The sequence below is a fragment of the Lagenorhynchus albirostris genome, chromosome 14 (assembly GCF_949774975.1).
Source record: "Lagenorhynchus albirostris chromosome 14, mLagAlb1.1, whole genome shotgun sequence".
Taxonomy (NCBI): domain Eukaryota; kingdom Metazoa; phylum Chordata; class Mammalia; order Artiodactyla; family Delphinidae; genus Lagenorhynchus; species Lagenorhynchus albirostris.
Genome location: NC_083108.1, coordinates 15,888,993 through 15,907,337, shown reverse-complemented (window position 1 = coordinate 15,907,337; position 18,345 = coordinate 15,888,993). Strand labels below are relative to the sequence as shown.

Below are 18,345 nucleotides of genomic sequence, written 5' to 3'. Positions count from 1 at the left end.
ACAGATAAGTATTTTCTCCCATTCTGTGGGTTGTCTTTTCACTTGATCTTCATGGCTTAGCGAATTAAACCCACTCCCTTTGTCGTGATTTTCAAAATGCTATCTGTGCACGCTTACTTTCATTTCCAGTGATCATTTAATTCCTTGCCAGGCTAGTCTCCTTTCCATTAGCTGTCATTCCAGGCCCAAGCTTTGTTTCTGTGCATCCTGCCTGTAACGCACCTTGCTTTCTCGCTGCCTTTCCAGATCGTACCCTTTCTCTCAAGACCGTCCGTTATTGCTTCACCTCACACTGATATTCCTCTCTGCCCTTTATTCATTTCATACAGGGTTGCCCTCATCACATGACATATGGTATTTAATTAGATGCCGACTCTTCTCTAAGTAATAACATGAGCGTGCCTGAATGAATTACAAGACCCTCAGGGCCAGGAACTCTGTCTTCGTTTCTGTTTCATTGTCCTCACTGCCTACGTGATAATATTCAGGGCTCACTCGAGGTAGAATAAACCCACGCTGAATATATGGGTGTGCCCCTTCTGTCATTTTTTACCCAAAGCGATACATATGAAATACCCATTTTTCTCATTTAAACAGGAGTTCAAGAAAAGTAGGCAACCTGGCTCCTGCCCTCTAGGGCCGAAGGAAGCAAGTTTTCTTGGCCGTTTAAAGCCACATTCTTGCTAGGGGTTAGGGCTGTAACTACAAAGAGTTAGAGGGGCCTCCCTGGTGGTGCAGTGGTTGAGAATCCACCTGCCAATGCAGGGGACATGGGTTCGAATACTTGACACTGCAGTGGCTATTCGTCTGAGTTGTGTTTATTCCTTCGTCCATTAAATACTATACTCCTGCTGTGTGCCAGGAATGCACAGATAAATGTAAGACTACCCTGCCCTGAAGAAGTTTCTGGTTTCACAGAGGAGACAGATGAGTCAGCAAAGAAGTCCTTAGCCTTTTTTTGTATTTTAACATCATGAGATAAAAGTGCATTCCATATGATACCATTGGTTACAAATGTATTACCTTTATGAATTAAAATACACTTCTGGATAGCATCTTGATGTTGGTTGAAAATTCAGTACTTAAATGAAGATGGTTGTCAAAATAATTTAATACAAATTCAGTTAACACTGAGTTGTGTTTATAGTTGCACATCTCTTAAATAAGCACGCATTAACATCTTTTTTTCTTAAAGAGTGCTACATGTTCAGAGTGCGCTTTCTGTTTTTTCCTGCTTTTCAGGACTATTATATTACGCAGGACATGGTTATGAAAACTTCGGGAACAGCTTTATGGTCCCTGTCGATGCTCCAAATCCATATAGGTCTGAAAATTGCCTGTGTGTACAAAATATACTGAAATTGATGCAAGAGAAAGAAACCGGACTCAATGTGTTCCTGTTGGACATGTGCAGGAAAAGGTAAACTGTCCATTCTTTATATACTGAAACTTGCTGGTCAGTTAAATATCAACCTTGAGAAGTTAAATCTAAAGGCAAACCTCTGCATGGTAGGAATCACTTAAGTTTGTGAATTTTAGCTTATAGACTGAAAGTGATGAAGAAGAAAACTAGAGGAAAATATATTTTCTGTGTGTGTTTTACTTTTTCCTGTCTGCTCTAGGACAAAAGTGAAGGACAAAAGTGAAGAACAAAAGGGCATGGGTATTTTCTCATAATAGAAAAGATACAGGGGCTTCCCTGGTGGCGCAGTGGTTAAGAATCCACCTGCCAGTGCAGGGGACACGGTCTCCAGCCCTGGTCCGGGAAGATCCCACATGCCACGGAGCACCTAAGCCCGTGCGCCACAACTACTGAGCCTGTGCTCTAGAGCCCGCGAGCCACAACTGCTGAGCCTGTGTGCCGTAACTACTGAAGCTCGCGTGCCTAGAGCCCGTGCTCCGCAACAAGAGAAGCCACCGAAATGAGAAGCCCACACACCACAACAAAGAGTTGCTCCCGCTCGCCACCAACTAGAGAAAGCCTGAGTGCAGTAACGAAGACCCAACGCAGCCAAAAATAAATAATATAAATTAAAATTTTAAAAAAAAGAAAGAAAACATACAGCTCTTCAGCCTGCCTTTAGAACGTTTCTAACAATCCCTGCAGCTGTTCCTCCAGGAATTAGCAGAGACACCATGCACTGAGTGAGGGCCTCTAGTTAGTCATGGTATTGCAGACAGAGAAAGTTTAGCTGAAGCAGACGTTTGAAGATTTGGATCCCATTTGTCTGCCATTGTGATACTAAGGAGTGGAGCCAATGATGATTCTACTCTGAGTTAGTGTTTTGCTTGCTCAGCTATTACCAATCAAAATCCAATGGCCGAGTTCAAATGTAGCTCCAGTTTTAAAGCTAACAAGAAAAAAGGTGTGAGTCTCTGCTGTCTCAATAGTTTAGGAGCCCTGGATTACTTTTGGTAAATATGTAGCTAATAAGATAAAGGAATTTGAACCTATAATTTTAAGTTGTGTGTAATAGGATAGTATCATGTTTGTTATTTATGTTCTTTTAAGAATGCTGTTGTAACTTTTCATATTTATATCTGTCCTTCTCCTCTCCTACCTTTTAAATAGAAATGACTACGATGATACCATCCCAATCTTGGACGCACTAAAAGTCACTGCCAATATTGTGTTTGGATATGCCACGTAAGAAACTTTTATGTTTATGTTGAGGAGTCCTTCATTCTTCGATGACTTCTTTTTGATTGTAGATTAGAAGCCTAGAAATATCCATAGCCATCTAGGCATAAATTTGCCTCGATATTTTTTTTTTTTTTTGCGGTACGTGAGCCTCTCACTGTTGTGGCCTCTCCCGTTGCGGAGCACAGGCTCCAGACGCGCAGGCTCAGCAGCCATGGCTCACGGGCCCAGCCGCTCTGCGGCATGTGGGATCTTCCCGGACCGGGGCACGAACCCGCGTCCCCTGCATCGGCAGGCGGACTCTCAACCACTGCGCCACCAGGGAAGCCCTGCCTCGATATTCTTGATAGAAATTTTTAAATAATTGACTTCAGCACTTCATAGCTTGGCATCTTCTTTTTACTAAGCAGCAAAGCATTTAGTTCTTGCTTAAAGATTAACTCTTTATTTGGGATGCCATGAGAGAGGCAGGGGAGTACATGAGGCTCATCAGTTTTTGCAGAAGCCTCATGCGGCAAGTGTTTGCTTTTTTAAAAATGTCTTTTTTCAGGTGTCAAGGAGCAGAAGCCTTTGAAATACAGCATTCTGGGTTGGCAAATGGAATCTTCATGAAATTTTTAAAAGATAGATTATTAGAAGAAAAGAAAATAACTGTGTTACTGGATGAAGTTGCAGAAGGTAAAATAAAAACTAAAGAGAAAGCTACTCAGGGTTCTCTGTTGGGTCATTATTTTATTCCTATTGTTACTGTGCAGATTTGGAATTCGTATTTATAAGACAGTTTTTTTTATATAATGTTCACAACACTCAGGTTTCCCTCCTTCCTTCCCTATTGGCTTAGCTACATGCATCTGTGCAGTATTACTTGAAGTACAAGTCTGACCCCAGACATGGTTGTGAAATAAATGAAGTTTAATCCTCAGAGCTCTTCACCTTGTTTCTATGCTTAGTGCCTGATGCTGCCCAGTCTGCTTATTTGCAAAATAAAAAAAAAACTGTCTAATGAGCATCCTCTTTCAGGATCAGACAGATAAACTTTACAGAAATGCTGAGACCCTATGGGGAAAAGCTGGGTTCTTTTATTTTTCTTGATGAACTTAGTAGTTTTAAAATTCTGCTTTAAGGACAGGATCCTAGAGGTCTAACACCATGTCTTCCATTCCCTTCTATTCCTTCCTTCCCTGCCTGGCATAATGCTGTGCTCGTGTCAGGTGTTGAATAATCACGTGTTACAGCTGTAGATTGACGTGTTTTTTGAAATGCCATTTTACAAGTCCTATCAAAAAGAAGGCAATTCTTTTACAAACTGGCTCACTAGCAAATGGAGTTTCATGGATGTTCCCAAGATGGCAGCTTGAGTGTATGGTATCTGAGTGTTTCACGACCTGCTGTTAGTCACATTCGTCTATTTTCATGTTTTTGTCGGTGTAGATCCCTTAGCTGGATCACTTAACTACTTTCCCCTTTAATGTAGACAGTCAGAGCTTTGGCCCTCCTTCTTCAACCAAAGAAGTTCTGCTTTTATGTGTTTTACATATTGTGTGGGCTTCTATTTAAGTTCTCATTTGAAGACAAAGTTCTGGCGCTTAAAAAAAAAAATTAAAGCCTTTGGAGTATGTCAGTTATTTTCAAAGTGAGATCTGTGAAGGTGCTTCAGAGACTCTAAAATGCTTTATTCTAATTTTAGTCTTTAAGATATATTAACTATCTTAACACTTAGTAAAAAGCACCAGTTCACCCACATATGATATATACTTTGTTGTTATGGCAATGAGTGGCATCCCAGTACGTGCTATGAGTTTATATTTGAACTTCTGGATTATATTTTTATTTTATTATATATTTGAACTTTGGATCTTCTGGATAACTTAAAAATATTCAGAAAAAAAAGTAAGTATTCAAAGATCATAGACCAAATAGTCAAGGCAGAAAAACTACCTTTCCAGTTTCAATTGTGTACCCGTGAAACAAAATATGAAATAAGCTGACTGCTGTTACAAGGCTCCAGTTGTTAATCTGTGACCCCGGATTTTGATTTTTGTACTCCAGACAGCATTATTGTTCAGTTGCTTGAAATTGCAAAATAAATTCTTTCCTATCTAGTTTTAGCAGTATGGCATTTAAGGGACCCAAAAACCATCTTACTATATAAAACTCCAAGACCTGCTAGAAAAAATTATTTAATCAGTATTTCATTTTTAATGATGTCAGTCCCCTAGAACATACTTCTGACAGTTTTTATTGTGGAATTAGTTGTTCAACATGAATCTCAGACCTTGACAGTAATCTACATCCAATTATATGTTCCCTCTCTCTCTTTCCTTGCCCCCCCTTACATGGTAACCATCATTCTAAATCTTGTTTATCATTCCCTTGATTTGCTTCTTACATAGTTTTAACTGAGTTTATATTATGTCTGCAAGAAGTATGTATATTTTAATTTTAGTTGTTTTTAACTTTATCAAAAGATATTATGCTGTGTATTTGGGACTTGAGGTTTTTCAGTTAATGTTATATTGCTAAGAGTAATCCATATTGTTGCATGACTGTGGTTCATTCATTTTGACTGTATTATAATATTCTACTGTGCAAACATACTAGTTTTTTCAGCTGCCCTCCTGTTGAGCATTTGAGTTACATCCCAGTTTTTGCTATCGTGAACAGTACCGTTGTAACAATCTCTTATATGTCTCCTGGAGTATGTATGCAAGAGTTTCTTTGGGGTATAAATCTAGTATTTGGAATTACTGGATCGTGGGGTATGTCAGTATTCAATTTTAAGAAATAATGCCAAACCGTTTTGCAAAGTGGTTGCACCAATCTACACTTACCCTCTTCCCCGTAATGTACAAGAGGTCGTGTAAATCTGCACTCTTCATCACTTCATATGTCAGACTTTTTTATTTTTGCCAATCAGATGTGTTAAATACTATCTCATTGTGGTTTTGATTTGGGTTTCCCTGATTGTTAGTGATATTGAACATGTTTTTAATGGCAATACGTATGTCTTATTAAAATCTGCTCGTGTCCTTGGTCCATTTTTCTATTGTGGTGTTTTTGCTTTTCTTACTGATTTAGAGGAGTTCTGATATGTTCTTGATGTCGCACTAGCTAGGACCTCAGAGACATTCTTGAATAAAAGTAGTAGTGGTAGACATTCTTGCCTCATTTCTGATTTTAAACGGAATGCTTCTAATATTTTCACATTTAGAATCAATGAATTTAAATCCAACGTGATAACCTTTTTCCTTCAACTAGAAAATTTAGTTCAACTACATTTACCGTAGGCTTTTTTTTTTTTTTTTTTTACCGTAGGCTTTTCGTGTCTGTTTTAACCATTTAATTTTTTATTTGGCTCATTCTTCCTTTTTCATCTTTTAAAAAATTGATTTCTATATCTTCTCTCCTACAACAATATAATTTTATATATGCTCATGACCCTTAGGCTCCCCCCCAACCCCCAATATGTTGATATAACTTAGTTCTCAATTGTTTGATATATTCCTCCCATTCTCTGTGTGTGTGTGTGTGTGTGTGTGTGTGTGTGTGTGTGTGTGTTTATAATAATCATATATATAAAATCACACTCTGTCTCTCTCTCTCTGACCTTACTACTGGTGAAAGAAAAACATTTGGAATCTCTTTGTGAGCAAAAGGGATAAAGTCTTAGAGTTTTATGTCTCTTTTTCCCAGATAAGTAACTACTTTCCCAAGACAGATATTAATTTATTTTTATTAATATATACAGAAATGGGATAAACTTATTGTAATGTATTCATACAAAAGAATATCTGGTTTTATAAATTTAAATTGAGATTTGTTACTATTCATAAGTCTCTAAATCATGCTGAATGAAAATAGTATTACAAAAATATGTGTGTAACATTTTTGTTAAGCACAAAATCTAAAATGTTCGCACATACTATTTACCAGTATCTACATGAGTGAAAATTAAAATATGCATAAGAATATACAGAGTACTTTGGTTACTTTGAGTTGGGGGAGGACAGTGATGGTGCTTTAACATATTGGTAGTTTTAACACATTATTTCCTTTTTTAAAAATAAATCTTAGGTAAAGACAGCATGATATTTTAACTTGCTCATAGCTGTGTCATCATTTATTATGAGAATGTATTTGTTTATCATGTTGAGAATGGATTTCTCAACAGAGTATAGACATAAAATTATGACTGCCCATACAGTAAAGAAATATACTTTCCGCCCTTTGTGAATTTCAACGCTTAAAATATTGGGGATTCATTAATAGAATTATAGAAGATAAAAGCTAGAAAGGGGCCTTTAGAAGTGAGCTGGCCCAGTATTTTTACCTTTTTGCTCACTGCTATATCCCTAGCACCTGGAACCATGCCTGGCACATAGTAGGTGCTTGGTAAATATCTGTTGAGTGAATAAGTGATATTGAGGATATAGTATGATTTGTAGAAGAGTTCTTGGTCTAAATGAAAGGATGTGGTCTTAAAACCTATATTCACTTCTTATCTTTTAGATATGGGTAAATGTCACCTTACCAAAGGCAAACAGGCTCTAGAGATTCGAAGTAGCTTATCTGAAAAGAGAGCACTTACGGACCCAATACAGGGAACAGCACATTCTGCAGAATCTCTGGTGCGGAATCTCCAGTGGGCCAAGGCACATGGTACAGTAAAGTCTATTTTCTATGAGCTGTTTCTATAATACGTTTATATAAAATCGTAAAGTGTTTTTCCTTCTGAACATACAGCTTTCCTCCGAATTTTGTAAGGAAAATATTTTAGCCTAGTGAGTAAACCCAAGACTAAGCAAAGGTTTCAGTTATAGATATTACACTGATTTATTTGATGTTGGAAATATTAAATTAACCCATTATTTTCACATTTGGTAAAATTGATCATTCTTAAATTCTATCTTTAAAACTATTTTCAATTTGTCTAATATACAATCCCTTAGATTCTCCTATATTGTGAGATGTTGAAATGTGCCATTTCAAAAATCAGACAGTCCCCTACTTGATAAACATGTTTTCTGTAAAATGGGGACAAGAAGTAGTGCTTACTTGATAGGGTTGTTGATATTGAATGAAATCACATGTAAAGACACAAACATGATGGTCAGCAAATACTGAATGCTTATAAATATTACTGAGCATAACTGAGCATTGTCTCCTGGACATTTGAATCCATGGGTGGGTGAGCAAGAGAAAGAAGGTGAGGCAGAAATCATCTGCAACTTAATCACCTCTGGTAATTCTATGTGATTTAGTGAAAAAGTAAGTTTAAATTATTGGCTGAAATAATAGTTGGTTGAATCTTCTGTGAATCCCAAATATCTATGCTGTGGATACATTATTAAGTGACAACTGAAAATTAATTGTATTTGTTGAACTCCTATATAATGTCTTATTTTTCATAACAGTCTGTTCTCTAAGATATATTTTTGGTAAATTAACACATTGAAGCACATTAAATAAAACTATTTTCATGAGGAGTAAGGAAACAGTGAAAATATATCTACAATTGTATGTATACTTTTGATTACCACTATAAAAACTATGTATGCAGAGGGACAAGAGCTGTAAGAAAATAGAAAACAAAAGATACTTGCTTGACCAGTAGAATATTGCACCCTTTTTGTGTGTGTGTGTGTGTGTGTGTGTGTGTGTGTGTGTGTGTGTGTGTGTGTGTGTGTGTGTGTGTGTCTTTAAACAATGTTACTTATATAACATTTTTAAGCAGCAGAAATAGCTCTAATTGTATTCTGCGTCATAAAGAATATTAGTTTGCCACTTAACATCAGAAAACTTACGAAGCATTCTTTAAATATTTATAAATTGTTTTTTCAGAACTTCCAGAAAGTATGTGTCTTAAATTTCAATGTGGTGTTCAGATCCAATTAGGATTTGCAGCTGAGTTTTCCAACGTCATGATAATCTATACAAGTATAGTCCACAAACCACCTGATATATTAATGTGCGATGCCTATGTTACCGATTTTCCACTTGTAAGTCTTTTTCTTCTATTTAAAATATCATGATATATCCTTACCTACTAACAACTAAGTTTTTGAAAATTTAAAAGTTGATAAATGTGAAGGCTATATATATATATATATATATATATATATTACACTTACAAAAATATTTGCATTTCAGTCATGATGGTCGTAATATTTAAAAACTAATTGCCAAAATACCTTAAATATGTTAAGTTTAGGAATGTCTGAAGTTCACCCAGAAAAGAAGGATTTAATTTCCCTTACCCTAAATAGGATATCAAATATGAAGGAATAAAATGTGCTATACATATGTCCAGAATAACTTCCTTTTAAAAACGTTTCCAAGAACGTTTCCAAAAAAGTTACTACAACAGTGTAAGTCGTATTTGTCAAGCTATAGTAGTATATTGGAAGAACAGAAACCTAGTTCTTTCCAAAACATTTATTTCGTATTGGCCTAAGGAAGCCACTAAACAATATCCCTCGTTCCTACATAGTTGTAGTAAATTGAGGCGTAAGCACGGAGTAAGGCAAACAATCCAAAACATCTCCTTTGCTTCTCCTTCATGGAGGACATGTGCTCAGTGTGACCCCCAGAATTAGACGGGTCTGTGCACCAGTCCCGGCAGCTCTGGACCCGGGTTGGCCCCCGGGCACTGGGCAGGCGGAGCCTGAGGGCTGCTCTCTATAGAGTCACAGAGTAGATCCCCTGCTCTCGACAGCTGTTGCCTCTAAAAGAAAAAAGGGAAAAGCTGCCTTTGGCATGTCTACTTATTCCTCTTAAACATACAAATCACATAAATCCCCCTGCACCTTCCCAAAAGTGATGAATGTGGAAGGAGAGAATCCAGGAATCTAACACTAGTGGGGCTCGAACTTAAAAGGAAACTTGAGGACACTTAGAAGTGTTTGTAGGAATAGTTTGAAAGTAACTGTCCTTTCAGAGCTAACTTCTTAAGTGTATTGGTGAGGAATTTAGAATTTACTCTAGAATGTTATTTTCATTGTATCTCTAGCCCTAGGTAAGGGATTACCTACTCTGACCACAGTTCATCAGAGAGCAGTACCTGTTAAGATGTTTTATGGTCAGATGATGTTGTGACTTCCATTGATTTCATTAATAACATTTGCTGATTTTCACAGGACCTAGATATTGATCCAAAAGATGCAAATAAAGGGACGCCCGAAGAAACTGGGAGCTATTTAGTATCAAAGGATCTCCCCAAGCATTGCCTCTATACTAGACTCAGCTCACTGCAAAAATTAAAGGTTATTACTTTTCCTGTCTATAACTACTAAGGGAAAACTTTATGAAAGTGAAAATGCATTTTTGCCTGTGAACCTTGGATTGGTCCATAGATGTGCTGCTGCTTTGCGTATTAAGTTGAAGTAGAGCGAACGGCTGGCTGTGCAGCAAGTCTCAGTGGCCTTTTGCATGTTGTATCCTGTCCCTGATAATGGCCTGAGGATTTGTGTGTGAGAATGCAAGTAATTGCCCTCCACGGTGTTAAAAAGTTAGAGACAAAAAGCATAGTCTACTTGTAAATATCTTAGCATTTTCAGTTAAGCATTTCCTATTTCTGACTTTCTACAAAACGTAACAAATTAGAATTGGAATTTATTTTGATCTCTTTTCATCTCTCGTTGACCTTAAATCAGAAACTACATGGTACATGGTCTATAGGGTTGAGCTTTCTAACAGAACCAAATTCTTGCCAAACTGAGTTTTTATTTATAGCCAAAACCTGGGGAATGAAGTGAGCACTGTTGACGAGGACAGTCATAAACCTGCCGTTGCCCCGTCCGTGGCTAATCTACTTCCACTCTCCTTGTATCTTTGAACTTCTGTCCATTATCTGATTCAATTATACTTCTCCACCTATGGTTGTGATTATTCTGTAGTATTTTAAAACAGCTAAACAAAATTTTGACCTAGATGTAAAGCCAGTTATTGTTTCATTAAAAGATTATTCCCCATCTCCAGTAATAGGGAAAGATCGTTTCCCAAGCCCCACTGCTTGGAAAATACCTTTTCCCTGTTCATCAGGAATACAATACCAGATCTCTATGATTTTGACTATACTAATTCAAAGTACTGAATGAGGGAAAAGGAAGCTAATTCTAGCCGGCCTTTCTTAGTATAGAGAAGGTGTAAAGGATACCTTGAGGGTCTGGAACCTGGGAAACAGAAGTGAGACTGGGTTTTTGTTGTTGTTTGGTTTTGTCTGTATGTTGTGTGAATGAGAGTCTAAGATGGATATACTTTCAGGGTTGATGAAGATAACAAACCTTTTCTTTTCCTTTTCAGGAACATCTAGTCTTCACAGTGTGTTTATCATATCAGTACTCAGGACTGGAAGATACTGTAGAGGAAAAGCAGGAAGTGAATGTCGGAAAACCTCTCATTGCTAAACTAGACATTCACCGAGGCTCCGGACGGAAGACTTGCTTCCAAACTTGTGTTATGTGTAACAGCCCTTACCAGAGCTCAACAGCTGTGTCCGTGGGAGCTGGCCATTATCGTTCATCTCAAGACTCATTCTGTGGTGTTTACCATTCACATCTTAGTAACTCAAGTAATGCGATGCCGTCAGACAGTTGTCGTTGCAGCCGGACTGCAGATGCATTTATTTCAAGTCATCATACCCACCATTATTCATGTCAGTTTGGCAGAAGCAATGTGCCAGTAGAGACAACTGATGAAATGCCATTCGGTTTCTCTGATGGGCTCAGAATTTCTGAAAAGTGACCTTTTTGTTTTTGAAAGTTATCATAATTAATAGATGTCTCATCCAACAGTACTTAACATAAAGTGAGATATTGGGGAAAAGCAAATATATATACATGTGGAAAGAAAAAATTAGTAACAGCTGTTCCGTGGCAAACTCAGGACTTTGAGATGCTGGAATTATATTATTTAACTACGGACTTCCTCTTTTAAGATTCTGTGAATTGGTTGATTTGTTCTGTAAGTATGAAGTACGGATGTGTATATGTTTATGTGTATATAACAAAAGTGTTTTCATTTTGACCACTCTGAAGTAAGAACAGTGGGAATGGCATTACTGTAGAATAAGTCGTTGTATTTTTAGAGCCAGAAAATGTACCTTGGTGGTCATCAGGCTTAACCTAATTTTATCAGTGGGAGAAACAGATTGAGGCATCTTGTTTAAGTTAGAGCTGAGACCTCCAGGCTTCTATTCCAGTGTTTATTCCACTACACACTGCCTTCCTGACAGGTTCTGAGACAGGTAGTATTTTGGTAGATAGATTTAAAGATATATAAATACGGATATCTGTATATAATCTAGAAATGTATGGACTTCAGTTTGTGATTATAGGACTTCGCTGCAAATGCCAGTTAAGAGGTTTGTATGTAAATCTTATGTATAACAGGCTGAAATTTCTTAAGGTCATGAAAGCACATGAGAAGTGACAAGATGTTTGTCTATGTTAAAGCCCTAGACAGCAGAATAATTTTGCTACTGGATGACCTTGGTAGCTGTTTACCTGAATCTTACAAATATTGGACATGTCTTCCTTAATAAGGTGTATTTTCTCATTTTATTGGCCTTAGGACACAGTCACCTTTGGTTCTACCTAAAAGCAAGTTTAAAAAGCAGCTGGCAATAAAAAGGTTGAATTAGTAATTTTAAAACATCCCACAAAGAAAATCCCAGGTCCAGATGTCTTCACTGCTGTATTCTACCAGACAGTTTTTAAAGAAGTAGCACCAATCCTTTGCAAACTTTTTCCAAAAATAGAACACTTCCCAACTCAATTTTTTGAGGCCAGTATTACCCTAATACAAAACCAAAGACATTGCAAGAAAACTACAGAGCAATATCTATTATGACTATAGACACAAAAAATCATCAACAAAATACTAGCAAAATATAAAAAGGGTCATACACCATGACCAAGTGAAATTTATCCCAGGAATGCAAGGTTGGTTTAACATCCAAAATCAAACATAATGTGTAAATTATCTTGTTATTCACAATAGTTATATTCTATAATCTCACTATGAATACTGAATTAGCGAATACAGAGCCATTGCTCCTAGGGGAAATGTGTGTGTTTTACACATATACGTATCTCAAATAGACTGTAACCTTAAATCCTAAAAACAACTTATCCTGGTAGAGTCTATTTATTTTATAAGAGACAAAATGAGGTTCAGAAGTATTAAGTGACTTGCCTGAGGCCACCCAACTAATGGGCCAGACTTGGGATTCAGACACATCCAACTGGCCCCAAAGCCAGAGCTTCTTGCACTATACTGCCTTTCCCCATGCCTTCTCCATCCTCTGGTCGTCTCTGCAGGAGAGCTGAAACAAGAAGGCAAAGCATTGCCTTGTTTGACCTCAGCTGAGACCATGCACCTCAAGGAACTCAGTTTTTTTCACCCGTCTGCACATGTCCATGAATGGTCATAAAAGTGCTGCAAGTATTGACGTTAGGGTTATAAACAAATTTTAAATAAGTAAATTGGCAAATTTACAAACACAGAATCATGAATGAGGATCATGTTCCTAAAGATCAAAATTACCACATTGTCTTGTCTTAATGTATACAGAAAAAGCATTTGATAAAATTCAGCACCCTTTCATAATAAAAATACTCAAGAAACTAGAAATAAAAGGGGAACGTCCTCAGGATGATAAAGGGCATCTACCAAAAATACAGACCTACTTAAACATCATACTTAATGGCGACAGACTGAATACTGACTGCTTTCCCCCTAAGATCAGAAATGAGACAAGGATTTTCATTCTCACCACTTCTATTCAACACTGTACTTGAGGCACTAGCCAGGGCAATTAGGCAAGAAAAAGAAAGGGCAACCATATTGGAAAAGAAGTAAGACTATATGTATTCAGAGATGACATGATCTTGTTGTATATAGAAAATTATAAGGAATTCATTTCAAAACTAATGAGTTCAACAGGTTGCAGGATAGATACAAAGATCACCATACAAAGATCAGTTTTATTTCTATACTAGCAATGGACATTCTAAAATTGAGATTTTTTTTTTTACTCCTGTTTATAATAGCATTAGATGAATAAAACAAAACTACAGAACATTATTCAAAGAAAGAAGATGTAAATAAATGGAAAGACATCTTTGTTGGTGGATTGGAAGACTTAACACTGTTTAGATGGCAGTGCTCCCCAAATTGGTCTACAGATTCAATGCAATTCCCATCAAAATTCCAGCTGGCTTTTTGGCAGAAATTGATAAGCTGATAAAATTCACATGGAAATGCAAGAAACCCACAATACCCAAAACAATCTTGAAAGAGAACAAAGTGGGAAGATTCACACTTAACCAATTTTACAACTTATTACAAAGCTATAGTAATCAAAACAGGATAGACATTACAAAGGAATATAAAATATAACAGTCCAGAAATAAACCCATACATTTTATGATCAATTGATATTTGGTAAGGGTGCCAATACCATTCAATGAGGAAGAGTAGTCTTTTCAACAAATGATCCAAGGACAACTGGATAGCCACATGCTATCCAGTGGCTATCCCTGGATAGCCACTTATGGTATAAGGAAGGCTATCCCTTCCTTATGCCATACACAAATTTTAACTCAAAATGGATCATACACCTAAATAAGAGCTAAAACTATAAAACTTTTACAGGAAAACATAGAAGTAAATCTTTGTGACCTTGGGCTAACCAACAGCTTCTTAGATACAGCACCAAAAGTACAAACAAGGGGAAAAAAATAAATTGGACTTAATCAAAATGAACTTTTGTGCTTTAAAGGACACCATCAAGAAAGTAAAAAGACAACCCATAGAGTGAGAGAAAATTTTTGAAAATCACATCTGATAAGGGGTTTGTATCTGGAATATATAAAGAACTCATAACTCCTAATAATGAGCCTTTTATATGCTAGTGCTTAATTATGGTTTCTGTGGAGCAGTAACCAATGGACTTGCTGTGATGATGGAAATCTTGTATATCTTCACTCTCCAATATGATAACTTCTAGTCCCATGTGGTCATTGAGGAGTTACAATATAGCTGGTGTGAGGAACTTTTTTTTAATTTTGGTTTTAATTTAAATAGCTACATATAGCTAGGGGCTTCCATATTCAACTGCGCAGCTGTAGAGAATGGGGCTAGAAGTTAGGTAGGGTAAAGGGACTTTTTGCCTTTCACTTTACATTTTTCTGTACATTTGAAGTTTTAAACCAAGCATGTATTTATAATTTTAAAACATTAAAAAATAAGAATGGTGCAGTTTTTTCATCTTTTCCATCAGCCATGCTTTTATTTTACTTGACTCTCTCACACCAATTGCTTTGTAATATTAGCATAGGATTTTTTTTATATATACATCAGTGGAATTTAGGAAAGGTAACCTATCCATACCAATGACAAAGTGAAGAAGAGATTAGGATAGTAAAGGCTCACTAAATCCAAAGCTAATACTTGATTCTGGAGAAGGTATTTTCTGGAAAGTAACTTTAAAAATTATAAGTTACATGTTTTCTAATAAAAGAAAAATCAAACCTCAATACATGGGATTATTTGAATGTAAAACATTAAAGTGTTGTTCTTCCAGAGGTGAACAGGTAAATAGAGGTATAGCCTTAGGAAAGAAAGTCTTTAAAGAATACTGAAAAGGGGCATTTAGACCTTTTGTTTTTCCTTGATCTCCAAATCTAACTTGCCCGTGAAGCAACAATGAAGTGGTCTCAGTAATCACAATTTTTTTCAACTCGTCAAACTCAAGAAATTCCATTATGTATCCACAGCTCACATAACTGATATATTGACACATAGATCTGCACCAGTTCAGTGTCAGGATGAGATCTGATTTTTTTTTTTTAAGGCCCAATAAATTTTAAGTTGTTTCCTGTTGTTTAAACGTTCCCCTGGTATTTGTATGCTGTTGCTTTCAACTACCAACTGTTGCCAAAAACTCAGGATTTACACATTACTTTCATGTATTTCAACCTGTTTTTCTAGCTTAACATTGTGAATTTTATCCAGGCCTAACCACAATAAGTTTTCAATACTTGCCCTTGAATTATATGACATATTTCTCATATTGATAAGCTGTTAGTAAAGAAAAATACACCCAGAAGTAATGTTTGTATAAATGTAATTTTTTTTTTCTGTTTGACAGCATTAAAAACATTTCAGCAGACACAAAGTTTGGCTTTACTGAAGTCTGAGTCCGCTCCAAGTGGTGTGACTTAAAGTGTGTTATTTATCTTGTGTATGCTTTTTCTATTTCTTTATCTGTAAAATAGGGATGATGATATAATATCATAGGGTTTATAACACTTTACAGGGTTGGCAATACTCCAGAAATTCCCGTAAAGCGCCAGCCTTTTTAAAAGGATCGTCATTCTCCATCTGGCATTCTCAAAATCGTACCAGTCCCTACACGGGGTGTAGTATCTGTTATTAAGGTACTTCCTACAATGCACTTTTCATAGTATTGGCAGTGCATATTGGCTTCTAAAGTAAGTTGCAATTGAATTTTGTTCACTCCAAATTTACTTTTCAAAAAGTATGGAAATTGAACGTCCCCAGCCGTTAATGTTACATAAAGTACTTTACACACAAAAACAATTTGATTAGCAGTGTTTCTAATTGGTGGGATTATTTGTCTTTGCTTACCTGTATTTTCCAGTTCTTATACAGAGAACAAGTATAGTTTTAAAATATATTGTTTAATATTCTGAGCATCAATAAATGTTTTTGAACACATTGCATTTGCATTTTTTCATAAATGCAATCAAGTTTAAAAATGCAAAGGGTCTCATATAGGGGTTTTTTTGTAAATTTATTTATTTAGTTTTCGCTGCATTGGGTCTTCGTTGCTGCACACGGGCTTTCTCTAATTGTGGCGAGCAGAGGCTACTCCATGTGGTGCGCGCGTGGGCTTCTCATTGCGGTGGCTTCTCTTGTTGCGGAGCAGAGGCTCTAAGTGCTCGGGCTTCAGTAGTTGTGGCACATGGGCTCAGTAGTTGTGGCTCGTGGGTCTAGAGCACAGGCTCAGTAGTTGTGGCACATGGGCTTAGTTGCTGTGCAGCATGTGGAATCTTCCCGGACCAGGGCTCGAACCTGTGTCCCCTGCATTGGCAGGCAGATTCTTAACCACTGCGACACCAGGGAAGTTCTCTCATGTGGTTTTTGATGTCATAATTCATACATAGGTGCTTTTTTAAATTTTAAAATTGAGATGTTCCCAAACTCAAGAGAAAAGTTGCAAAACTAATACAAAGAATTCCCATATTCCCATCACCCTGATTCTCTAAATACTAACATTTTCCCATATCGTATCATTTTGTCTCAAATGTATATGTTTGTATGTATATCTATATACATATATGTATGACATTTTTTCCTGAGCTGTTCGGAAGTAACCCTTTAGCCCCTAAGCAAATACTTAGGTGTGTATTGCCTAAAAACAAGAACATTCTTGGTAACACACTGTCAAGATGACACTTAGGATTCCAGAACCTCCCTCTGCTGTGGCCTGACCGCCAGGAACCGAGGGCTTATCTTGTTTGTCTCCCTTCCCTCAGGGATCACCATCCTGTGCTCCTGGTCCAGTATCTAAAAACTATTGTTTCTTGTATTTTGTCTGCTATTTTGGTTGTTTAAGATGGGACAGTACCTCCAGCCTTATCATTCCATCATGGCTAAGTGAACATTCACAAGTAATTTTTAAAACTAATCACATATTCAAAAATACTTTCAGATGAGTTTGCATATATTGCAAGAAACTATTACCAAACCAGGGTTCGTGGCTCAAAGCACAGCAAGTCAACCCTGAAACACCAAGGTCTGCAGCAGAGAAAGGATTTCTTTGCAAGGCAGCCAAGCAAGGAGACGGGAGAACTAATCTCAAATCTGCCTCCTGGAAGGCAAGGGGCTTTTATGGGATAAAACTGAGGGAGAGTGGGGAAAGGTGATCTGAGACAAGAGAAAGGTGAGGTAGTCGTCATTCTGTGCAGGTGCAACTAGGCTTCTTCACAGGAAGAGTGTTGAGAAAATGGTAGCACCAGCACGATCAGAGGGTAGAGTTCTCGGCTCTCTGATGTCAAAAGGTCACCAAGAGGACATTCACACACGCCCAGCTGGAGGGTCAGTGGCCCTAACCAGTCTTAAGCGGCTCGAGAGAGTACAGTTCCAGGAGGGCACAGTTACCCAGCCGGCAGCAACAGTTACCTGATTAGATTCAGAGACAGCTTCTTCCAACAGGAGAAGCAAAGTTCCCTGGACAGTGAGATCCATGAGGGGAGGACAGGGTTAGTCTTACTCATCGTGGTGCAAGGCACATAGTAGGTGCTCAAAAATAGGTCAAAGGAGTGGACATCCAACCAGTCTGTTCTTGGTCCCATGTCCCTTTGCCGACAGAGGCAGGGAGGGTTTGTCCATCCCTTCAGAGTCTGGTTCTCGTCTAATTCTATCGAGACGTTGATCTTCTACCCGCTAACCTGCCCGAGGGTCCTGTGCTTTGGTTAATATGTACTTGCCGCTAAACTAACTCTTCTTCACCGCTAATGACTTGGTGCTGAGTTGGCCTCAATCTTTAAAATCTTCCATTGAAATGGAAGCCACCTTGGTCTCTTTTGAGAAGAAGTGTCTCTTGTTTTATCTATGAGCAAATGAGGTTCCCAATACAAACCCCAAAGAAGACATCAGCATGGTTGTAACATGGG

The 18,345-nt window shown here is 37.4% G+C and overlaps 1 protein-coding gene across 3 annotated transcripts in view; it reads left to right on the top strand.

The window, feature by feature from the left end:
• The window catches only part of MALT1 (MALT1 paracaspase), a 59,657-nt gene extending 43,280 nt beyond the window's left edge, over positions 1 to 16,377 (top strand). For all 3 annotated transcript variants that reach the window (XM_060120723.1, XM_060120722.1, XM_060120721.1), the window contains 7 exons: positions 1,243 to 1,420; positions 2,573 to 2,647; positions 3,192 to 3,319; positions 7,151 to 7,300; positions 8,483 to 8,640; positions 9,778 to 9,903; positions 10,943 to 16,377. In XM_060120723.1, the coding sequence (XP_059976706.1) occupies positions 1,243 to 1,420; positions 2,573 to 2,647; positions 3,192 to 3,319; positions 7,151 to 7,300; positions 8,483 to 8,640; positions 9,778 to 9,903; positions 10,943 to 11,383 (1,256 nt within the window). In that variant the 3' untranslated portion in view covers positions 11,384 to 16,377. The remainder of the gene's footprint in view (positions 1 to 1,242; positions 1,421 to 2,572; positions 2,648 to 3,191; positions 3,320 to 7,150; positions 7,301 to 8,482; positions 8,641 to 9,777; positions 9,904 to 10,942) is intronic.
• Positions 16,378 to 18,345: the final 1,968 nt, after the last annotated feature.